The sequence below is a fragment of the Onychostruthus taczanowskii genome, unplaced genomic scaffold (genome assembly GCF_017590055.1).
Source record: "Onychostruthus taczanowskii isolate IOZ18803 unplaced genomic scaffold, ASM1759005v1 scaffold19, whole genome shotgun sequence".
NCBI lineage: Eukaryota > Metazoa > Chordata > Aves > Passeriformes > Passeridae > Onychostruthus > Onychostruthus taczanowskii.
Genome location: NW_024499128.1, coordinates 10,690,284 through 10,715,004, shown reverse-complemented (window position 1 = coordinate 10,715,004; position 24,721 = coordinate 10,690,284). Strand labels below are relative to the sequence as shown.

Sequence of the window (24,721 nt, the reverse complement as noted above, 5' to 3'; positions counted from 1 at the left end):
GTGCCTGACTTCAGTCTTGTAAGGGTGAGACTACTTCCCTGGTATTAAAACATCTCATAAAAATATCTAAACTAATACTTTAACACAGGCATGTCAGTGATGACCAGAACTGCAGGAAAATCTAGTGAGGAGCGTGGTGGATGCTGCATTTGAGCTGAAGTCAGGCAGAGACCAGTCTCTGAAGGAAGAACTGGGAAAAAAAGAGAGATCTACTCCTGGTTGTAGCTCTAAGCTCTAGGAGATGTCTGTACTGTCCTTAGTGTGCTATAGTCAAAGACTGCTTTGTGCCTGGGAAGGGTAATCACAAATGCTTATAAATATGGCTTCCTCTTTTCCAGAGGGGGAAAAAAAAGCAGGATTCCTTGTAGTTTGTGTGAGTTTAGGGGGTTTTGTTCTGGCTCAGCTGCAGAGCTGTGACACCAGAGGGAGTAGGTGAGCCTCGAATAGCTGCTTTCAACAAAAACCAGCAGCAAATAATCACAGCCTTTGCAAGAGGTAAATTAAAACCATCTCCAGCCTGGAAAACATGCACAGCTCAGCATCTTTTCTCCATAAATATTTCCCTGCTGTTGAATCTCTGTAACCCCTTCGGAGCCCAGCAGCTGTGCTCTTCCCAGCTTGAGGTGAGCCCCCTCCTCACCATGTACTCCCTGAGTGGCTGCTGGGCAGGGATTTTGGAGCTGAGCTCTGTGGCTCTGTCAGAACTTAGTGGCTTGGAGAAGTGAAGAAAGTGTTGGTATGAAACCAGTCTAGCCTTCCTGCATGGCATTAGTCAGCTGACATCCCCATGGAGCAGTTGTTAGCACTGGAGCAGTGAATTTGATTTTTTCCTTACGTGTTTCTGTTGCTGAAGCAGCACTTTAGCTGTGGAAGAGGTTGGTCTGTGTCTTCTGTCCCACTTTAAATGTGGGGCTTGTCCAGTCTTTGCACATTTAGCAGGACCACTTAAGGAGCTGGAAGTGTGGGATTTTAAAGAAACATTTATGTGCTCAAAGCCAGAAGATGTTCTTTCCCACCCTGTCTTGATGGCATTGCATCCTTGTCCTTACAGACACTGCGAGGTGTATGTGGAATTCTGCTCTTAGGAGCTGAGAGTGAGCTGCCATAAGAGGGCTCCAGAGCCCTGTTCTTGGCTGTGTTCCTTTGTGGAGTGATCTTCCCCTTTTTCTTTATCAGTATGTCCAAGCTGCCTTAGCAAAGCCCTCTTACACCTGCTCTAAATATTCTTTTCTATTGCACTGCTCAGACAGGTTATGAACATGAGTCTCTTCATTTTAACCAGCAAAACAAAAAATGTTCCTACTACAGAAATGCCTTGAGTAAAGCTTATTTCTTTGAATAGAGGAAATTTGACTTAGGAAGACTCTTTCCCTTCTGCTGGTGCAACCATAACCCCATAGCAGGAGCTGTGTCAGTCCAGCTGCAGGGAGAGCAGCCCACGTTGAGAGGTTCATCTGTATGCAGGGTGCTGCCTGCCAGTCTGGTAATGAGCACAATGAGCCTGGGGATGGGCTTTGGGCAGGGGAGGGAGTCCTGTTGCCATGACAATACAAATTGCAATGGATGACTCTTCAGATAAAAGCATCACGTTTTTAAAGGAGAAAAAAAAAATGTGTGAAACAATAGCAGGAAGATGGTGTGAGGGGAAAAATGTAGTGTTAAATAATAGCAGAAAGATATGGTGTGAGTTCTAGCTTTGAGATGCAGCTTGGGAGAAGAAGATGGGGCTGTAGGTACTAATTCTGGACATGCTCTTCCCCTCAGGGTGTGGAGAAGCATTAAGAAAATCAAGCAGGAGCCAGGCCTCCTATGAATAAGCATCTAGCAAGTTTTCCTTGCAAATATTTGGATGTGCAGTAATGAGTTCCAGTAACAGCTGGGTGCTGACTGCACCACGGGAGGCTCTGGGGCCGTGCAGTGATAGCCTGGTTACCACTGGACTGGCTGGGCATGGTGCAGATGGACAACTGTCCATATTTCTGTTGTGCCTCAAGCAGATTCCTCTGTGTTACCACTCTGGAGCAGAGTCAATAAGCCCTGGAAGCCAGAGGCAGTAAGGATGTATTTACAAGAAAGACAGAGAAGTCCAATAGACTAGTCCTGCTCTAGGAGCTTTTTAGGAACCTGCCTGCTGATCCTGTTTAGGTGGGACATTTCTAATCCTGCTGTGAATCCTTGTTAAAGACAGGCTTTGTTTTTAGTCATGGCCAGTGTAAGATCTGTTTCTACTTTGAACTGGCACCTTTTTAACACAGACTCCAAAGATCACAGTGAAATGGGCTTTTTTTAACTGTCACTCTCTCAAAGCTGTTCACAAGGTGAGACTAAGCTTACCCAGTTGCTTGTAATTCAGGATGTGTTATGATTCCACTGGTGTCACAGCCAGTTGTGTTGAGCACAAATAGACATTCCAAGGAAGGATGGGATAATTAGAAGCAATCCAGTGATTCTTGTGACTGTATAAAAATAACTGGACTTTTTTAAGCATGAGTTATTTTTAGGAGCCTCGTGTCAAAAAGGGCTTGTGGAGTTTTGCATTCAAGAGCAGTAAAGTCAGATGTTATAAGTCAGATGTTATACCTGCTTGGGGGGTTTTTGGGGAGTTTTTTTGGGTTGTTTTTTTTTTTTTGGTTGGGTGGTTTGTTTTTTTCTTTGAGTAAGATCTCTACTGAGGGTCTTGCTTTATAAAATAAATTGGCACTGGAAGTTGTTGGGATAAGTAACACAGGCCACTGGCTTGCTGGCAAAGGAACATCAGCCTCAGGTTTAGCAGTGGGACCCCAGTGGCCCAAAAGTAGGTAGAGGAGATCAGATTTAATAAGACTGTTTTAAACAATACACCCAGAGAAAGCTTGCAGCCTGGAGCTGGGTGAGGCCTCGCTGACCTGTATTTATTTTGGTGGTTTATTGTGACTTGTGATGGGGGGAACATTCTCCTGTCCTGTAACGAGACTGCTGTAAGCCAGGCTGGTTTTCAAGCTACTCCTGAAAAGCTGCTCTTCCAAGGAGAGGTTCTAGGTAGATGGTCAAAACCAAAAAGTGAAGTTTTTGTGTTTCCTGTTATAATATATCCTCTTTGTGCTCCTGGGAAGTCAAGCAATAGTGTTTATGTATTAAAAAAGGGGAGAGGGTTGGGGATCTTTCTCTGGCTGCTGGGCAGCATTAGCCTGGCACAGCAAATTCTTTCACAAAGGTACTGGATTGTAGAATGTGTCACCAAAGGTTCAGTTTATGTACCTGAATATGGATAAATTAAATTGAAGATAAATATTGGAATATGCTCTATTAGTGGGACTTCCTGGAGATCAGTGGGAGACTGGCCAGGGTGAAGCAGTTTGTCCTAAGATCTGGTGTGGGACAGAGCAGTATTTTCTGTGATGTAAAGGGGAAGAGTACATCTTGTGTTGTTTGGTTCCCTTCTGACTGGAACTCTTTGTTTAAGAGGCTGGTGCTGGGGATGGGGGAGGCACCATTCATGCCTGTAAGAACCACTGTAAGGAAGAGACTTGGAGCCACTGCAGCTACAAAGCAGAGATTCCTTGGCTTACCCTAAAATTATGAAGCTCCAACTCTGAAATAAAAAACCTCCCCCCCCTCAAAAAAAAAAAAAAACCTTCAATAAGAGATGTTTTGGGATTTTAAGATGCCCTGTGAGCATCACACTGACTTTTCTTCCCAAGCACCGTTGTGCTGTTAAGACCTGACAAACAAGCTCAGGTTAACTTTTACTTCTGGGCTCATAATAAGTTTTGTGGTTTCCACCCAATACTGCTGCATTGTTTCATGTGATTCTGAAAGTGAAACAAAAATGAAAAAAATGAAATTGTCCTGTCAGCTTTTCTTGTAGATATATCTGAAATACAAGGTCCAGTGTGCTGCTGGTGGGTGTCTGGGCAGGGGCATCTCACCTTCATCTGTGTGTTAAGTGAGTTTAGGTGTGGCTGTGGTTAGTGGTACAAATGTAAAAGAATGCGTTTTCCTTAAAAAAAAAAAAATTAACATTCCTGAATGAAATAACTTCTGATTCCCCTTATTTTTGGATTGAGCATGCCCATAGTTGAGGCTAGGAATTCAGAATAATATCTAATGGAAGAAACGTAGATGTTTGTTAAGCAAACACAAACATGCCACAACTAAAAGGCCAAATGCATTCTTGATGTAAATGAAATTTTCAGCTTGTTAATTCCAGCAGACCCATCAGTAGGATTGCATGGACTGGAGCACACTGGGTCACCAAGGGAAAGGCTGCATCTGCAGTGCCCTGGCTGAGCAGGGGAGCCTGGGGCAGAACTCCCTCAACTCCCTGCTTGCTGCTGCTTCTTTTTCTTTCCCTTCCCTTTTGTCTTCCTTCAGAATGAGCCATCTGTGCTGCTGCTCTGTCTGGTGCTGGTGCCCACGTGCATCCCTGACGGAAGCGGGAGAAAAGCCCTTTAATCCTTATTAGGGGACACGGCAGCGGCCTCTGCCGCTTCCGCAGTTTTGAGGAAGTCACTGAAGTTCCTCTTGGGTGACTCCCCTCTGCAGAAATGTGATCGATGGGTCTTTTCCTTTTATGGCCAATAACCCTGGTTTCCCTTTGCAATAAAATCCTGGGTCAGAAGTGGAAGCGAGAAGTGGGGCAGGAGGAGAAGGGGCTGGTCTTACCAGAGCCCGATGGGTGGGGATGGAATTTGCGACATAGTAAATTCTAGACTAAAATAAACCAAGTTACAACATCGACCCCGAGGTGATGGGTTTGTTTGTTTGAAGGCTGCCATAGATTTTTGGTCTTGTTGCTTAAGACAGCAATTAGGAATTGTGACTCTCCTTAATTTCATGGGGAGAGGTTGATCTGGTCCTAGCCCACCATGGTTTTCATGTCTGATTGAGTTTAGATAACTTTGATTGAGTCTAGATAAGCATAGGAGAACAATACATACTTCTTCTCTACAATCTCCTTTACATCAAGTGAAATGTCTTGGCTTCTTATGGATGTCTCAGAATAGTTTTCTTCCTGAACCCTAAAGAGCCATTTTCTACCCCAATTAATGTCTGTGCCTGATGTTTGGCACTGGTGTCACTCATTAGCTGGGAACAGGTAATGTCCCTCTGGGTGGTAATTGCTGATGGCTTGGACAGCCAAAAGCCAGCTTTGTCAGCCAATAATGTCTTTTACAAATCATCCCTGGCTACAAATGGTTTGATGAATTTGAACCTTAAAAGTATTTTTCTAATAAAGTCAATCTCCTGTTTCTTGCTAAAAGTGCTTCATATCCTGTTTCACGAGGTTAATGCAAATGGTTCATTTGGCACTCAGTTAAACTGCTGCTTTTTTAAGTGGTACAGCTCGTGTTTCTTCCATGCAAAACCTATTGGCTGACACTTTATTTTTGGTTCTTATGTGGCACTTGAGCTCTGAAATTAGGATGAAAAAAAGGCAGTAACTAGTTAAGAGAGTCTCTCATGACGCTTCTGGGATTGCTTCATTCCAGCCACCCCTCACTAGATGACAGTGTCTGGTTGCAGGAGTACTGTTGGGACTTCTCTCTTGGAGAAAGGTGTTTCCATTCCTTGGTGGGTGACTGGGGTTTGCTGCCATGGAAATCCTCTTCCCCGAGGTCACTGACTGGTCAGCAGGAGCTAAATGCTTCCCCACGTGCTGGGGAGCCACTTTGGAAGTGGTTTTCAGTAGCATCCGCATATTCTTCAACTCTCTTTTAGTGGTGGTGTGTTTGTGATTGTGCTTTTTCCTTTTTTCCTTCCTCTCCTTGTCTTTACAATAGACATCCTGGGAAAATGAGAACAGGATCTGGAAGTTGCTGTGAGGTGGGGAAATGGCAGAAACCGGTCTGTGTCTAAATATCTCACTTGTGCTGCCAAAATGGTTGATTTTATCTTTGGGCAACCCACTCTCTGTGTTCTTGTCTGTGGCTCGTACCCCTGTGAGGGTGTTGGACTTAATCCTTTCAGAGGAACTGCATGTACAGCATAGTTTAATAATCCACCCTTTGGACAATGTAACCCCACAACACGAGTTTTGATCCTTCCTTACATCCAGCCATGCCAAAGCTCTGTATTTGCAGTTCCTGTGTTTATTCCTTCTGTATGGGCACAGGAGGAGAGAGATGGCTTGTGTGTGGTAAAGGTGACCAGTGAACCCAAATCCTGCACCAGGAGCATCATTCCTCTGTGGCCTGGGGTGTTAGGATGGCTTTCCTTCTCCTGAACCAGCCAGGATTCTCCCCTCAAAAACAGCAATTGTCATCAGCAGTACAACATGAAACATTCCAGTTTGTTTTGCTGTTGTAGTTGGGTCGTGGCAGAAATTACTGCTGCTGCTTGGGAATGAGCTGGGTCTCAAACAGATCCCTGGAGATGAGGTGACTTGTGCTTTTTGGGGGTTTTGATGGTTTCTCTGCTTTTACAGATAACAGGCTTGCAACATCCCTGCTTTGTAGGCAAGTCATGCCATGCAAATCGTTGAACAGTGTGCTTAATTAAACTCGTGTGCTCATGCAGGGGAAGAGGGGAACCAGTCTTTCTGATGGGTGTTTGTGAGCCTGGCAGAAAGGGAACTCTCCAACTGGGATTTCACAACTCCAGTGTTGCAGGGTGCTGTTCCAGTCTCACTCCTGCTGTGTAGGGCTGTGTCCCACACAGCTCTGGGACCCCACAAACCTTGAAGGGTTCCAGTTGTTCCTGGCCTCTCTTTTTGCAGCCTCCTGCCTGCTCTCACGTGGCTGTGCGGAACTCAGCTTGTCTTGCTGCATTACCAGCTGCTCTTGAGAGCTGCTGCAGGTGCAGAGGCTCCCTTTGGAGTTGCTAACTCAGCTTAGCTTCAATGTCTGCAGATCTGAGGTGGTTTTTCTCTTACTCCAAAGCGTTTCCAAGCCCCGCGTTTTTTTCCGCGACTAATAAAAAAGTGAATCGAAAGGGATTATATGACTTAGCTGAAAATTAAATTACAGGTTAAACAATTTTTCTACTTAGAACGTGTCCTGAATTACCCTCGTTTGGCAGGACATTGCAGCACTGCTCCATTAACCTGCCTGTCCCCCCACGGGAGTTAAGGCGGCTTGATCGGCTTTGGTCAAGATTAGGCTGGGCTGGGGGTCAGCAGCCACTTGGCTCGATGGCCTTAGGTGGCTCTGTCCTCTCTGCCCTGCTCCTTGTGGGGCTGGTGGGTCCTTCCCAATGTCCCTCTGCTCCTTGTATCCTTGGGAAGGCACATTGCATCGTGCAAGGCCAAACAAGCTTAGCAGAACTGTAAAAAACACCCACAAATTGTGGGTTTGAGGGTTTTTTCACCATTTCTGCAGCTAACAGAAACCCAGGCTCAGCTGATGGGTGCTTTAAGTACAGGAGGGACTGGGAACATCACTCAGGGGCTCTGGAAGAGGAATCAGTAAGTTGCCAGCACATTTATTTCCCTGATTAGTTTTTTGCTTTATTTTGTTGTATACTTGTCTGCTTGCTCTATGTTCTTATTGTTATCCAGATACCTGTACAAAAGAATAGGTTTTATGCTGCAGGAAGAAATCCAGTGCATTTCTGTACTGGATCTCAGGTGTGAACTCTTTCACCACGTGGCACTTCTCAGTCATTTTGGCTTTTTTAGAAGTTCCATCAGGCTGCTGCAGGGCTGTGGGTTCTGGTTTCTCCACTGCCTTTTTTAAACCCAGCAAATGAGCTGCAGGTGACTCAGTGTCACTTTGGTGAAGGTGCAAGGTGAAGGTTAGCGGTTCACAGGGCCATTTTCATACCTCTGTGGTAAATATTGCTGCTATAAATATTACAGTTACAGGGCTGGCTGCCCTGTGGTTCAGTTCAGGGGTGCAAATGTGTCCTGCCTGCACAGTGCTCGTGTGGGGAGCAGCAGGTAAGAAGTAACTGAAGTACACAAGCATTAAAGCAGTAAATCATCTGAATTTCTGAGTTTTCAAGAAGGTCAGTTATCCCTTTGCTTTCTATTTTGTCGATCCTTGCTCATTCCCCAACATTTTTTGTTGATTTTTTGTTTAGTCTGGCCTGTTTCAAGCTAGGAACACCTTACTTTGTTTGAGGGTTTCCCCTCGTTTGGGTTTCATTTCCCAGGCAGCACGAGCTGTGCTTGCCCAGTTTGAGGATGGACTTGTACCCAGAGCAAAGCTATTTACCAGCATCAGTTCACCTTCCCCCATCCCTTGCTGGTGGTGTGATGATCTGGAGTGTGAACTTCTGTTGTAGGTAGAGAATGCAGTTAAAAATGTTCTAAACTGAAAACAAGGTGTGTTAATGCTACTAAATTGCCATCAAAATTGCTATATTGCAGAGACTCCTTAAAAAGGGTGGTGGGTGTGTTACATAAACCTGGGTCTCCGTGCAATTTTTGATGGAGGAGAGGACATCTCTAACAGAGTTCCTCCTGCTGATATTTTTGTGTTATAATAAAATCTGGGAAACTAGGGGGAGAGAAAACCACGGAAAAAATTTGATGGGTCTGGAAGGGGCTCTCTCAGGTTCTGCCACCCTAAGGGTGGGGGTTTGTGTCTGGGGCCAGCTGATGGGGGAATCAATTTGTTTGTCGTGTGGTGGTGTAAGAGGGAAGTTTCAAAATTAACTTCAGTAATTGTTCCTCCTCTCAGCCTCACAATGCATCGTTAGCAGGTACCTCTGCAAATAAGATACCTTGCTTTTGTCAGCCTTTAGCTTCTTGGCATCCTTGGGTGCAACCCCTGGCGTGACCTTCCGGAGTTATCCTGGAAAAATCAAGTTGCTTGTTTTGAACTCTAAATCTGTGCCTCTCCCAAGGTCTCTATTGTTTCCACCAGCTCCACAGTCAGATTTCATCACTGAGTGTTGCAGCTATTGGAAGCAGCATCCCTTTTTCTGTGAGGTTGTGCAGAGGATTACAAGGATAACCTCCTGGATCTGCTCTGCTGGATTGAGTGAGGGAATGTGCACTGGGGGAGGGCAGGAGGGGCAGCTGCTGAGGCTTTGAACTCCTCTGCTAGCATTTAATTATTTACCTTGGCTGGGAAGGCAGTAGCTGTTATCTGCAATCAGTCCAACAGATCTCAAAGCTGTGCTTGACAGCTACAGATGTGTTTCCAGTAGCATGTGCTGAGTTTCTCTCAACTTTTTCCCTGGGAAGGAGTGATATGACCTCAGGTACAGTGATTTAGCCAACATAGTTGGTGTGAGGTCCCAGGATGTATTTAACCTGCCTTTCTAAAGTGGCCAAGCAATGTTCTCCTCTACCTGCACTGCAGGTGGCCTCAGGCTGGTGGGTGACCACCTCTGGGTATGTCACAGTCCACCCTGTATCCAGAATTCCCAGTGTGCTGATGTGGAGAGATGCTTTGTGTGATGCCAGCTTGCTCAGGGCTGGGAACTAGCTTTTGGGAAAAAACCACATAATTTTGGTGAGGAAAGCTTATCCTTGTGAGAAACGCTTGTTGCTCAGCTCAGGGGAAGGCTGATGAGATGGATGTGTGATGCAAATGCTCCAGTGCTCTTTTCTGCAGCCAACCTGCTGCCTGCACCTTTTGATGTATTTTTCAGAGCCCTGGAGCTTGAGAGAAAGTAGCTTTGAAACAATCATACTTCTTTATAAACATTCCAGAGAATGAAAAAAAAATAGTTGTGTTCAAGTTCAAATTAAATATGACCTTTCTCCATGAAACAGCTGTTTCTCATACTCGGGTTACCCTGAGTGTGAGATCAAGGAGCAATTTCTTGTGCTATTGCTGTTTTCACCTCTGGCCAGTCACAGGGTCACTGATGCTGAGCAGCACTTCTTGTGTGAAGCTGCAGATATTTTTGCTTCATAGGTCTCTAACCACTTCACCCACACCAGCAGCTGTTCTGGCCTTTTAAAGTAAAACTCTGAGGAGGGAAAAGTTTATTTTGGTTTGGTCTGGGTGTTTTAGAAACTTCTGAATTACAGATATGAGATTGTCCTACTGACTTAGGCAAGAGGTGGGAGTTACCACACATTTCTGGTTCTGGGATGGTGGCACAGACAACCCAAACCTTCATGGGAACCAGCCTGGAAGGAAAAGGGCATTGAGAGTATCTCGAGTATCTTAGAGATGGAGTGGGACTAAAAATATGCTCAATTTAACAAGAACAGGCAAAACAGAAGACATTGGTTTGGTTCATCATTTTTTGTAATGGGATTTAACATATGGCTATATAAAAGTTTTAACCACCCTTCTTAAAGACTGGACTCAGTGGAGATCTTTTCCAATCTTAATAATTCTATGGTTCTTGGTGGATTTTGGATATAAATGCATGTTTTCCTTACCCAGCTTTTAATTCCCGGTCACTCTTTTTTTAGGTCTCTATTTTTATGCCACAGCACATTCTTACAGCCTAGCCCAAGCTTGTGCCTTTGCTTTATTTCTCCCTGTGACCTCTCCCCTCACAAACAGCTCATGGCCGTGCTCAGGAGAGGAGAACTCCGTTTGTTTTTCCCAGCTTTGCCTTCCTGCTCTCAGTCCCTGCCGTGTGAGCGGCCGCCGCTGAGCGGCAGCGCTGCCTGGGGAACAGCCGCGCTCCCGGGGGAGCTCCAAACCCGCGGCTGTCCTGCCAGCCCCTTGCTCCATCACCCTCCAAGGCATGGCGCTCCTCTCTCTCCACCCTGCCTGGATTTGGTGTTTGGGGTTGGTACCTGCTGCCCATCGTGCCCGCTGTGTGCTGCTCCACGCAATTCACGATGGAAGGAGCTTCCCTGCGCTGGGCAGTCAGGATTCTGTGGAGCTGGGGTCGCCCCTCCTCCCTGTGCTGGGTGTTTGTGCATCTCTAAAGAGGGGTCTCTTACCCAAATGGATTGTCTTGGGCTGGATTATAGCCTCTTTATCCCAGCTTAACATATGGGAAATCCCAGAAACAGCCCTGAAGGAGTGTGTTCATGAGAGCTTATCCATGCTTAAAGGTTGTGTTCATTTAGCCACTTCTGCATCAATTTTTAGTCAAGGTGGGTGCAGCTTTATGGACAAAATGAGACTTTGTGGGGAGGAAGGCTCTGTGGTTCTTTGTTTTCCCATTAACTCATCTGGTTGGGAATTGCAGCTCTTTAATTAAAGCAGCACAGTACGGGCTGGCCCTGAGGTGCTGTTCTGAGGCACTTGCATTCACATCTGCTTTTGGGTAAAGCTCAGCCTGTTTGGGGTCAGCCTGTGCTATTGCATGTCCGAGAGCAGGAGGAAGCAGCGAATCAATCACTGAGGCTCTGTCCCAGGCTGCCTCACCTCCCTCCTGCCAACATCCCACGTGTGCCATGGGCAGAGACCACTGGAGCGTGCACCTCACCCCTCCTGGGGGATGCAGGGAATCACACAAGGATTTAATTACCCAGCATATGGAGAGCTGAGGGGAGCTCAGAGCCACCACTGGGAGCGGAGGGCGGTGACGACAGCCGGGGCTGTTGCCTGTTGTTGTTTAAGTGGAGTTTCCCCCACCCTCTCTGCGTTCTGCTCACTCAGTAAATGGCTCCGTGTAAACTCCTACGGCACAAGCGGGCAGGCGGGAATGCCGTGGGCAGTCGGGCTGGGATCCGTGTGGATCATCTGATGTTTTTGTCCATGTGGCATTTGTTTAGGTTGCAGTCGGGAAAAGTGATTTCTGTTACTGACTGTGGCCAAGAGAATGTGGTGACTGGCAAGGAAAAGTTGATTACTTGGGATTTTTGCCCCCTGTGATGAGTGGGATGGACTTCAGAGAGGTATTTTTAGTTGATGATAGAGTGAGAGGAAAAAAGTCTAGGCTGTGTTTAAAACTGTAGCATCCATTGGATGTACCAGCAGAAGTGCTGAGGAAGGTGGTAAATTCATATAAAACATTCCCTACCACCTTCATTAGGTGCTGGGACAATTAACAAGGATGTTGAAGGATTGTGCTGCCCGCACTAAAAGCAAAGCGTCCACCCTTGGCCAGGCTGGCCCTGAGCACAGAAAGCTGCACATCCACCACTGACCCTGGGAACAAAGGATCCTCCTGAACCCAAACATGTTTGTGTTAATCCCGGCTGTTTCCTGGCGGGCAGCGGGAGGAAGCAGAGCCACTGCCTCTAACAGATGTACAGCGAGGAGATTACAGGGTGAGATTAAACACCCTCTCCATCACATCCTCCCTCAGCCAGCACAGCAGTAATGGACTGTCCCAGGCTGCCTGCCAAGCTGGGGCAGATGTAACAGGCAGCAGATTCTTAATCTCCTGTCTCCATGCCTGGAGCAGTTTCCTAATGCCAAGACTTCTTCAGCACCTAAAGCGTGAGCTGCCTTAGCTGTACCTGCCTGTGAGGAGGAGTGGGCTGGGAGAAGGCAGGAGAAAACATGGAATTCACAGCATCCAGAAATGATGCATTCAGCTGAAGTGCTGTTAAAGCTAAAACACAAGTGCCCCTACCTGAGTACAGCAGGGTTTGCTAAGGGCCCAAGTGCTGAAGAAGTTGGGAAGGATCTTTCTTTTGGTGGACTGAGTTACTTTTTGGCCAGTACATTTGGAGCAGATGATTTCAGGACAGGGAAGGACTTGTTCCTTCTTTCTGGGTTTAGGGGTGACTTACATTGCTGTAGCCAGTCTTGGTGCCTTGTGCAGCTCTTCCCATGGAAATAATCTGGGTTGGTTGCAAAATTCAGCTGTTCCACTGCATGTTTAGGTTAATTAATATGGTAATGGGAGAGTATCTTCCATTATCAAACTAAGGGATGATTCTGAAGTAAAAGAACACTTTGTGGAAATTGTAGAGTTCAGAATTGTCATTGTGTGAGAAGTGCAAAATCCTCATCAGCCAAGTGGGTTGCGTTTGACTCAGCAGAAATTAAAGAAGGTCGCTTTTCTTGGGCAAGGGCTGTGATCTCAGTTGTGGTACCAGGGCAGTAGCTGTTGTCTGAACCTTGGGCTTCCTCCCCAGTTCTGTGTGAAGGGATCAAACAATGTGCCATTGTTTTTGGGTGGAATAAGAGGAAAAATCACAACAAGTTCTGCTACTGAGATGTGTGTGGTGCGTATTCCCAAGCCTCCCGTGGAGAGGACGTTGCTCAGTCAGAGGCAGCACCAGGTGACACTCGGGAGTTGGGAAGCCACAGGACTGTCCCCTTCGTGGGGTGCACTGGCACAGGCCCAGCTGCCTGTGGGTTTGCAGCTCCTTGAGGACAGCACAACTTGGGAGGGATCCCAGAAATGTGCACAGCTGCAGCGGCACCCGCTGAGCCGCAGTGACACAGGGAGCCAGATACCTCCTGTGGTGCCATCCCAGGAATCTACATGGCCATGCCTCTTCCCTTTCTCCTTGTCTGCACAGAAATCCCTTTTCCTGAGTGCAGGAGACAACTGTTTGGCAAATAACAGCAGCCTGGGCTCCAGGGAGAGCGTTCTTTCCAACAGCCACCAGGCTGGAGGCAGGAGCAGAAGGGAATGACTTGGGATGAGGGTCTAAGTGGCACCATCTGCTTCAGAAGGGCATCGTTTGGGCAGCAGAGGAGGCTCCTGGAGTTAAGTAATTGGGAATAGCAGGCTCCTGGCTGGAAAATGTGCCAGCCCTCCTGGCAAAAAGCTGTTAAATCTCTCTTGCTGGCGTGTGGAAGCAGTTCTGTGTAACAGGGCTCCAAAGGCTCTTTTTAACCCTTGGTGTTCATAAAAAAAAAAAGGCAACCTAAGGCACTTTTGATCTAGGAATGGCATGTGGCCAGGTGTTGGGAATAAAGGGGAAGGTGGGTCCTCATGGAGGTGTGTGAACAGCTCCCTGTCTGATCCTCCTTTGCTGCTAACAGCCAGATGTGGCCTGCCAAAAATGCACACAAAATGGTGCCTGTTTTAACAGCTTTAGCAGGAAAACACAGGGTGTGATGAATGATTCATGAGAATCAATAGAACCCGAGGCATTTACTGCCCCTTAAAACCAGAGCCTGCCTGCCAAGGGGTGCATTTGCAAGGTGAGTGATCACAAAATGCTCTGCTGGGTTTTGGGATGCAGTCACCCTTACCCCACTGTCTGCAAACACGTCCTGCTCAGCAGCCAGGCCCAGGAGCCTTTCATTCCCCAGATGAAAGCACCAGCAGTTGGGCATCTCCCAGCGAGCACAGATACAAACAAGGCCCCATTTTGCATCCCCCCTCCTAGGGTGGCTTCCTTGGAAGCTTTGGCCTTCATCCTGTTTGTCTGATTCACGATCAAAAGAGTGTTGCTGCCTACGTGTGTCTTGAAGCATTTTCTACTTTTGTATCCCACATAAACGTCCAATTTCTTCATTAAAATAAAATGAAGGTAAATGCAATCAAGTAAGATCTGTCTCTGCAGTGGTTGTATTTTGCTGATAGTGAGACCAGGGCTGGGCAAAAGCTCTTTTGGGACCTTTTCTGGTGTGCAGGGGAAAAGGATGCTGCATAGCCAGATGGGTTTTCCTGCCAGGAGGAATGTTGGATCTGAGAGTCCAAGTCCCAGCCATCCTGAAGATGAAACAGTTGGATCATAAAACATGTATTTTTTTCAAGTCTGTTCTGGATGTTTTTTAATCTTCCTCAAATTAAAGGAAAATCTCTTGTTTGGCCCAAAACAAAATTGTTTTCTTTGGCCAGCCAACTGAAAAAATCAGCTCTGTCCCCAGTGTTGGTCCAAGCTCCCTTCCCAATTGTGCCTCCACAGCAATCCTGCTCCATGCAACTTTACCAGTCCTGGATTAGAGTCTTGTTGCTAAAGAATTTGCAAGAACAAGAGAGTTCAGCCACTTGCTCTAGGTTTAGTCCAGCTATTCTGGTTGAGTTTGTAAATATTTGTTCATGTTCCACCTCAGCTTTATGGATGTTTGTTCACATTCTGTGTTTTTCAGCTGTTTAATCATTTATTTTGTGAGATTTTGCAAAACAATATATATATGTATTTGCTTGTGTGCCTGGTGAAGCTGAGGTTTTGATGTAACTGCATAATTTCCATCAATGGTGGAATTAGAAACCCTTTATGTGAAGGTGAAGGATTTTGGTCAGGAAACAGATGAACTTGATGTCCTTGCACATTTTTACCTCTGCAGTCTCCTCTGGGTTGTAACTGGTGAGCCTGGTAGCTGTCCATGAGTTTTAGGTGATTAGGATTTATGGATTTATTTTATATCTATTTTCCTGTGCCTTGGAAAGACCTTTAGCTCCCATTATCTGTGGCCTTTGCTCTCTTATGGAGGACAAACCTGCAGACCACTGTACTCCACCCTCACCTGAGAACCTGCAGCTTGATGGGGGAATTTTTACACTTCTTAAAGCTGTTAGTGGTGTGCTGAGTCTTTTTTTTTTTCTTCCTTTAATGTTTGTTTTCCTCCTCAGGAGACATGTCGGAAATGCCAGGGGCTGTGGAAGGAGCACATGAATCTCACCTGTGAGCAGCTGGCTGAGAAGGATGACATCAAATACAGGACATCCATGTAAGTGACACTCCACAACCAGGGGAAAACAGGGAGCTGGATGAACTGGGAATCACAGGACACTGTCCCTCAGTTTCTGCTGGGTCCTGGGGATGGCAGAGCTGAGGGGTCAGACAGCTCCCAGGATGGGGTTTCTGTCTGTGAAAGATACTTGGCAGCAGATCCAGCTGGTAATTTGAGAACGTGGGAAAGCTGTCACCAGCCCAGCCTGCTCCTCTGGCTGGCCCAGTGTCTGCAGGCTGGCACCTGGTCCTTCTCCGAGGTGAGAAACCCCCATTAGCATTGCTGGGGGGAGAGCGGGGTGGTGTACTGAGGCAGAGGAGTGGATTGAGTCACAGCAGGTCATTACTAGCCTTTGAAAATCTGGAGTGGAGACTGCACTGTTTGCTCAGCTGCTGCTTTGTGGGAGAGGATGTGTTTTCCTCCAGAAGCTTTTGCCTGTTTCTAACCGGTTTGTAGGAATTGTTACAAAGTGCAGTCACATTTTGAAATATGCAGATGTAAATCCTGACTGTTACCCTAAAACTTTTTGCAGTTTGATTTCTCTCTTATCTGCAGTAAATGAGAAAATCTTCTGCCTTCAGGAAACAAGGGAATTTTCATCCATGGAGCTAAATGTCTGGTGCAACCAAGTGGGACTTGCCCACCTTGCCCAATCCCTTCCTCTCTGATTTGGTCTGTCTGGCATGAGTAGAGGTTGGAAAGCTCCACCACTGGGATTTGAATGATTCTTGCTTACTCATCCCACAGTCCCTAATTCAGAAGAAAATCTTTACAATCTTCTGAAAAGTGATTTGATATCACTTTTTTTCTCTGCTGATCCTTTCCCTGTAGGAAAGAGGGATGAGAGGGATGAGGAATGAGTTGTCATGTCCCTAATAAGGAAAAAAATACCAGTTTCAAAACCTTCAGCAGATTGTGTCTGTGGATAGATGAGTCTAACTGCCTGATACAATAAAAACTTCCTTTTGAAGTCCTGCATAAGGAAAGGGAAGCCCAGCTGGAGTTCAGGCTAAACTTCCTGCCTTGCTCAAAGTTTCCAAAAAAAAAAATCTGCATTGACAGCATCCTGTTGAGTGGCAGAGGGAAGAGCAGCTGCAGCTCCAAGGAAAGTCACTCTCAAGTTGGGTTTTTGTGCCTATTCTTAGCACATCTCCACATGCCTGGGTGCAGGTCATGCTGGATATAGCTCTGTGGGAACCTTGGGTGTCTGCAAGGCTAGGAAGTTCCCACCTCACCATTCCCTGCTCCTCTGGTTGTGCTGATGGAGCAGTCTGTGGGGCTGTGCTGTAGTCCTCAAAAATACCTCCCTGCCATCTCCCAAACATTTGTTAACTTTGCAGATGCACTGAAGCAGCTGGGTGGAGATGCCTGGCTGAGGATGATTCTTCCCCAGTGTCAGAAGAATTGTGCTTCCCTCCATGAAAACACGCTGGCTTTGCTCTGCTGTCATCAAATTTCACTTCTAGGTTGTGAATTAAAGTGTAACATGATCTCCAGCGGTCAGAAAATGGGCCCTCAGGATGATAATTTATATTCTGAAGTCTTTTAATTAAATGACCGAGCCTTTCTTCATTTCTGTGCCAAAATAGTCTTGCTGTGAGCTGAGCCTGTGCTGGAGCGTGTGTTGCTGCCAGGGTGTCCCTTGGGAACAAGGATTGAGCTTTGTCCTGGATTCCCACTTGTGCTCTGTTAGATGAAAACCCATTTCTTAAACCTAAGGCAAGAACCTCTGCAAAATGTGTGTGGGGAATCTTAGAGAAAAGATAAGTCCTCTGTGAGGAAACGTGATTATTTTTCAGTTACTGATTTAAATTTAACAAACACTAAGAGAATCTGGAGCATAGCAGCCAGGCTTGGAAAAGAAATACATGGTCATGGCAACTTTGTAGCCAGAGCAACAGGCAAACATAAAAGCTAGAGGTGACAGCCAAATGTTTGCTTTTCCTGAACATTATCTCCTTGGCTGTATTTTCCTTCTGCCAACTCAAGCCTCCGTGTGCCCTTTGGCCCTTGACCTTGCATCTCAAATTCCTCCCAAGCTAGAGGCTGGTGCTTTGGCTCTTGTGGAAACCAGGATCAGGGCTGCAGCATGCAGCCAGTGATTGACTTTCTTTCACTTATTTTGTTCTTGAGTTGTCGTGGGCTGGCTCCAAGTGGAGCTGAGCCCAGACCTCCTTGGAACAGCGGCGGACTTGGGGATGGAATCGGAGCAAAGAGGAGGGGGTTAAAGCCTTGCTGGGATAGTGTAAAAGTCATTTTATCACAGGCTGGTGAGTGCAAACACCCCTTTGCTAATTCTCCCTGGTCTTGCAGAGAGGAGAAGATGACAGCTGCCCGGATTAGGAAATGCCACAAGTGTGGGACGGGCCTGATTAAGTCGGAGGGCTGCAACCGCATGTCGTGCCGCTGCGGCGCCCAGATGTGCTACCTCTGCCGGGCTGCCATCAACGGCTACGACCACTTCTGCCAGCACCCCCGCTCTCCTGGGGCTCCCTGCCAGGACTGTGCCAAGTGCTCCCTCTGGACAGACCCCACAGTAAGTAACAAAGCATTTTTGTGAATGATTCTCACCCCAGTTTCAATCACTGTCCACACCAGTGCTTTGCAATACACACATTCCACCCGGGGAAATTGGTTTTAGCCAGCTCAACTTTTACCTTTCCCAAGGCAGCTAAAACGCCACACTGAGATCCTGCAACAGAGTCACATCTGACCACAGCTTGGAAGGAGCTGGTGTTGCTTTAGGGAAAATCAGCTCCTTTCAAATGAGGGCTTTGGCTGGAAGTGCTCTGAGTGCTGTTCTGGAGAGCGAGGCTGGTGGGCAGCAAGTGCTGGCACCAGGCACAGTAGCCAGCATTGGGATTATTGGGACTCATTCCTACTTTTGCAGCTGAGATGGTGTTGGCATGGCTTGGCATTTGGAGACAAGGAGAATTGTGGTTTTGGTGCCCAGATGATTTGACTGCTGGCTGTGAATCGTGTCACAGAGATGGACCCATCAGAGAGCTGCCTGCAAGCCTGGAGTTGTAGCTGGGTCCATTCTCAGGGCTGTTGTCAGCAGCTGCAGAGGGAGAGCTGAGGTGTAGAGTGAGCTGTGAGAGAAGCTGTAGTAATTTAATACAGCTCCTATCTGTGACAGGCTTGGGAAAACTTGCTGCAGCAAGTAAGCCTCTGTAAATAGAGGTCTTCAATACTCTAAATCCAGGAGTGTTGGAAGGAGCAGGAGTTGAATTTCCTGATTTTAGTAAAGCCGTAGAGCAACATGAATGTGGATCTGCCTTCCCAGGGCTCGCCTGAACTTCCTTTTTCCTAATGGTTCTTTGTCTTGGGTTTCTGCAGCTTTCCAGGCTGTTCCCAGCCCCCCTGTCTGCAGGGAATGTGCACAATCCTGCATCTGCACAGAGTCAGGGAAAAGCCACTCTAAATCTCTCCTTTCTGCCTCCAGGCTCTTGGGGATCTCCCAGCAATGTCACAACCAGCGTAAGCTTCCAAGTCTTCTGCTTGCCTGCTTTTATTCCCTGAATTATCCTGTCAGTGTGAGCTGTTAAACTGCACACAGCCACCTCCTTGCAGGCACCCCTGTAGCGTTTCTGACACCTGGTTCTGAGTTTGTGGGATTCCTGTCCCACTCCTTTTCCAGCAGGATGCGACTCGGGGCTCGGCAGCGCTGGCATCCGTTGTTCCTGTCAAGCTGCTGATTGTGCTGGGGGATGGCATTTGTTCAGAGCCAGAGAAAACATGAGGCCTCTCAAAAAAGCTCGTACTGTACTTTCAAATAAATAAATAAATAAGCAGCACAAAGAGGCCACTGTCACCAGGCCCTTTCCACCTCTCTAATTAACCAATGTTGTGGCAAAGAAAAATTTCCCACTGTCAGCACAGAGCTGGCACTGCCTGCTCTTTTATTATTTAATTCTTTTTTGGATGATGGAGTGCTGGTGGGCTGGGGAGGTGAAGCTGGGTGACTGTCCTTGCTGCAGTGCAGAGTAACACAAAAAACTCAGCTGTTGGCTTGAAGCTGCAGTGATGGTGGTACCTGTGTGCATGATCCTCCCTCATAAGGGGCTTAGGGACACCAACCCAACCCCTCCTGGGTGATCTGTGCTCTCATATGGGACGTGGAAACAAGAGTTATCCTGGTAGATGTAAAGAGGAAAACGGAATTTGAGTCTTGACATGGAGATTTGAAAGAGCAAAAGACCATTGCATCAGTAGTGTTCTGTCCTTTGCCAGGGATAATGTCCATCCAAGGCATGACTTTGAAAGATCTGGTTTGAGTCTAAATCCCTATTATTTACAGCAAAATTCAGGTTTCTTTAAAATAGGGAACCTTTGTTCTTTTCCAAATGTTTAATGTTTTCCCAGTCTGAAACAATTCTTGTGAAAGTATAAGTAAACCTATTCATTAGCTTGGGTTAAAAACAAATTAAAGGCAGTCCTCTAGGAATGGCAGCATCTGTTAGTCTTTGTCTCAAATGATCTTGAGAGAGTAAAGCAGAGGCTTCAAAATTTCCCATAATTAAAGGTTAGTTAAAATTTTGTCCCTAAGCTATAATCAGGCTGGAGTCTGATTTAAAAGTATCAGTGCAATATTTTCTGGCTCTGAGACAAGCTGCAGTCCTGCTGTGGCGAGCAGCTTCCAGGGGGGCCAGGCAGGAATTGTTTAATCCCTGCATTTCTTCTGGAGCTAACTGGTGCCCTGCACCCCTGTAGGAGGTGCCAGGAGCCCTTCCCAGGAAGCTGCTTGGCCAAAAGTCCTCGTGTCCCCCAGTCCGTGCGGGCTCTGCTCTGCAGGAGAGGCTGATGCAACATTGCCAGAGACAAAGCTCGGGAGGGAGCAGTGGGAATAAAGCAGTTAGAAAGCATCCAGAGGAGAGATGGAGGAGGGCCTTGAGGGGAAGCTGTCTGAGAAGTGGTTGAGGTTGTTTGGTTTGTTCAGCTGGAGGAGACGGAGGGGAGATTCATCGGGGGCTGCAGCTCCTCCTGAGGGGCAGCACAGGAGCAGCTCCAATCTCTGCTTCCTGTGAGCAGGGACAGGACCCAAGGGAACATCTGGAGCTGTGTCAGGGAGATTAGATTGGATATCAAGAGAAGGTTCTTCCCCCAGAGGGTGCTGGGGGACTGGAGGGGCTCCCAGGGAATGGTCACAGCCCCACAGCTGCCAGAGCTCCAGAAGCATTTGGACATCACCAGGCACAGGGGAGGGATTGTTGGGTCCTGTGCAGAGCCACGATTTGGACTGGTTGATCTTTGTGGATCCCTCCCAGCTCAGGACACTTTATGGTTCTACAAATTGGCTCTGGAAGTGAGGGGCTGTGTTTGCCCTGATTTCTAAATATCTGTAGCAAACTGAAGGCTGCTTGTGTGCATTTCATCCAGTTCCTACAAATCCTGGGATGCAATGGGATTAATGCATTCTAGTAAACCAGGTTCTGCTCTCAAATGTATTATTCTGAATTTAATACTCATCTTTGGGCCATCAGTAATATTGCACAGAGGCTTTTTTTGGCTTTAAAGTTTTAAGATGTTTTCAGTAAACTCTTAAAACCCTCCCAAAGGCCCATCATTAAAGTTCAAAGCAGAAGACTAATCATCATGAGGTGTTTGCAATTATCCCCCCTTCTGGTGTTATAAAAAGATGATGTTGAGAGAAGACTCTGTAAAACTTCAAATGCATCAAGGAAATGCATGAAGTGCACAGTGCTGCCTTTAGGATTTGAAAGCAAGGAGGGGGGGAAGCTCCCCTAAATTTAGGATGTGGAGTTTGTGGTGGGTTTGGGGTTTTTTTAACTGCTATAAAACGCCTCAATCATAAGCATATGGTTAATCCAGGGGAATTCACAGAAAGCCATCCATGTGGAATGCCTGTTGCTAAAATAACTCTGCATTTCTTGAACGCCGGCGCGTTCTCCGGCCCCGTCCCGGCCCCCCTTTTCCTGCAGCACTGCGGATGCCCTGTTCCAGCTCCAGCACAGGCTGCTTTCATCCCTGCTTCCTGCTGCATGGAGGAGCACCCGGAGACAGCCGCTGCCTGTTCTTGCTCAGGCTCTCCGCAGCTGATCTGGGAATGATTTGAAACAAAACCCCTTAGTCCTTTGGAAGCCTCCGTCGTGAAAAATCATTTCGAGTTTATTAGGAACGGCTGCGGCCACACGTACGTGGAAAAAAGAAAGCAGTAAAGAGGCAGAAAGGGGAGGCAGTGGTGCTGAAGCACTTTCTAAAGTAGGGGAGGAGTTGCAGAGCCCAGAAATAGGCACCAGGACTCTTGTTTTCCCTCTTTTCAGGAGGCGGCAGCCGCTTCCCGGTGACACTTAATAATTAAAGATAACGAGAAGCGCAGGAGATAAAAACAGAGCTTTCAAAAGCTCCCTGGATGGCACTTTTGTTCTGGGCAGAGGAGGTTTTATTTGGGGGGAGGTTGTCTCTGTGTGACTTGCTGAGCTTTTATCTCCCTTGCTGCTGTATTTTCTCATTCCCAAGGGCAGTTTGTTTCTCCAGCAGCTCTTTCTGCTTGTGGCAGGGCCCTGTGTGGATGCTGGATGAGGCTCCTCTGCAGCAGCATTGTTGTATCAGGCCTCCCTGCCATGAAAAGGTGCCTCTCTTAGCAACCCAGCCCTGCTCCTCACTAATCCATCCACAGGCCAAGCCATCCGTTCTGCTGTGATTGGCTCCGTGCTCCCTGCATTCCCTGGATTCAATGGCAGAGGGCTGAAAGGAAAAGCTTCCTCCACGCCATGCTGAGAGCCTTTCCCAGGTGGGGGATGGCAAGGGCAGGCTCCCACACTGGCCAGGGATGAGCATTTGTTTTCCTTGGCTACAGCATGGGATGCACAGAGCATCCCTCTGCTGGGTCTGGGGCAAAGCTTGGTCCTGTTTTGTCACTTGAAAACACAGCTCCTGCTAATGACCACGTCTGCTTTCTGCAGATAAAAAGGGTGAATGCATCTGAGAAATCCTTTGCATTTTCCTCTTGGCCACCTCCCTTCTCCCATAATGCAGCAGAGTGTGGGGAAGGGCCACGTTGTAGCATTGCTCTGCATTTCCTCTCTGGCAGAAAAGCCAAATTACATCTTTGCTCAAAAAAACTGCCCAGTGCTGAGACCTCCCCCAGGGTTGGGAGGTTGCTTTTTTTCCTTTTTTCTTCTATATTTCTTTTTTTTTTTTTGTCTTGCTGTAGGCAAGGCAGCTGACAGGAAGATGACTGTTAACTTGACAAGATAAATGCCTTCAATCCACACAGCCTGTGAACAGGCCATTAAAATTATAATCTAATCCTTTATTAAGGGACTTGAACCCGCTCAGGGAAATGGACACAAGGAGCTTTTTGAAATCCTTCTGCAGCCTCCACCCCATGTGATGTTAAAAGGTTTCTCACCACAAAACTAGCCATAAGTGTGCTAATGAAATCTTAATTTTCGGTGTGGGTGCTTTACCCCTCGATGAATCTGTCATCTTTCTAATTACTGTGGTATTAAAAAACAGCCTTTGCTTCCAAAGAATTAGAAGTGTTTTGCAAGATTCACTAAAATAGCACCAGGACTTGTTTGTTGGTTGTTTTTATTTTAAATTCTGACCTGCACAATATGTATTAGGCAGAACTTGTGGCATCAGCTTTCTTTCAGAACATCCTAAAATTATCATGCTGTTTATATATCATCAATTCTTTTGTTCCATCTGGGATGTGGGTCTTTTCTAAATACTGCAGGTATTGAACAGTGCTGTGTATTCATCACTTGCCAAATTTAATGTCAACCTCTTAATGTGCAGTGGTTTTATTTTTTTGTTCTTTTGATATTAATGGATACCAGTCTTTCAGAAATACTGGTAAAAAAAAATAAATTCCAAGCTAAGTCTTGGTATGTGAGATTAAGTGTAAGCACATCTTAACCTTCCAGTGGGAAAATGCACTTTTATCAGCAGAGAAGCAACAGGACTGATAAGTTCTCTTCTTGAAGATTGGGTTTGTTGTGGCTCTGCTGTGATTTGTGCTTTCAGAACTAGTCAGGAACTCTTCATCCTGATCCAGGTCTGTTCCTGGCAGGTTTTTGCACCCAGGGTGTGCTGTGAGCTCTGCCCCTCTTCAAACCCTGAGGGGATGGTGCTGAGTGGGGGTCTGTGGCTGCTGCACTTTGGGTGTGTGTGTTCTGTTGTCCTGGGAGCTCTGGGGTCAGTTTGGAGCTCTGGCAGATGGGCTTTGCTGTTCTGCAGTAATCGAATCCAGCAGCACCTTGGGCCAGTGCAGCTGACTCCAGCCCTGGGGGCTGATGGATGTGTCCAGCCCCATCACAGGGAGGTCAGCTGCAGTTTAAACTGGGAGCCTCAGCAGCCCTGGCTGCAGGAGGGTCTGGTAAAGTTGTCTTTGTGTCCAGGTCTGAGCAGAGCTGCAGCATCAGGGGTGGTGACAGGAAGGGGGAGTCCCTGGGAAGCACCACTTCACAGGATTAACCATAGATTTTTGTTGGAAAAAACTTCAAAGCTCATCTTGTTCCACCCCCTGCCATGGCAGGGACACCTTCCACTGTCCCAGGTTGCTCCAAGCCCCATCCAACCTGGCCTTGGGCACTGCCAGGGATGGGACAGCCACAGCTTCTCTGGGCACCCTGTGCCAAGGCCTGCCCGCCCTCTTCACCCCAGGGAAGAGTTTACTCTGTAATCACAGACTCAGACTAAAGTAAAAGCATTTTGTTAAGTTAAAGGTCACATTTCTGGGCTTTAAGGTAATGTTTATCCTTTGTGTGAGGAAAGGAGATACTGGGTGATCTTGCTCAGCTAAGCTTAAAATGTATTTCTTGTCAAAAAAACCCTCAGGTGCATCTTCTCCAATAAGTGGCAATAAAATGGGAGTGGTGGCTGTGTCCATTTTTAACAGCACTGCAAAATATGGTCTGAGAAGGATAAAAAAAACCAAGTCTTAAGGCTTGAAACCAAGCTTTGAGGGTTCTGCTGGGGCAGTTAAAGAGCAGAGGGTGTTTGGCTGCCTGTGGAGCATGCCCAGGTGGTTTTCCAGCCAGGAATACTGATACTGGGGGGGTAGTTACAGGCTCAGCAGAGCCATTCTTCAGCAGCTTTTGTGGAGATAGATAGGCTGTAATTAACAGCCCATGCAAGCAGCCTGCTTGGGAAAGAAAAAAAAAAAAAAAAAAAGCACCTCCTGGAAAGTCTTAATTTTTAACCATTGACTCACAGAGTAATAAAAGGGAGGGAAGTATTGAGTTTTTGGCTTTCTGCACATTAAGATAACTTCAGTCTCCCAGGGAAACCTTATCTGGTGGTGGAGGAGGGGATTTCTCCACAAGCTTCCCAGGCTGTACATGTGCAGGACTGTCAGCTGGGGACTGGGAAGC

At 46.9% G+C, this 24,721-nt stretch overlaps 1 protein-coding gene across 7 annotated transcripts in view; it reads left to right on the top strand.

Annotated features, from left to right (window-relative positions):
• The window catches only part of RNF216 (ring finger protein 216), a 75,696-nt gene that overhangs the window by 46,583 nt on the left and 4,392 nt on the right, over positions 1 to 24,721 (top strand). For all 7 annotated transcript variants that reach the window (XM_041401771.1, XM_041401767.1, XM_041401769.1 and 4 more), the window contains 2 exons: positions 15,277 to 15,374; positions 17,691 to 17,913. In XM_041401771.1, the coding sequence (XP_041257705.1) occupies positions 15,277 to 15,374; positions 17,691 to 17,913 (321 nt within the window). The remainder of the gene's footprint in view (positions 1 to 15,276; positions 15,375 to 17,690; positions 17,914 to 24,721) is intronic.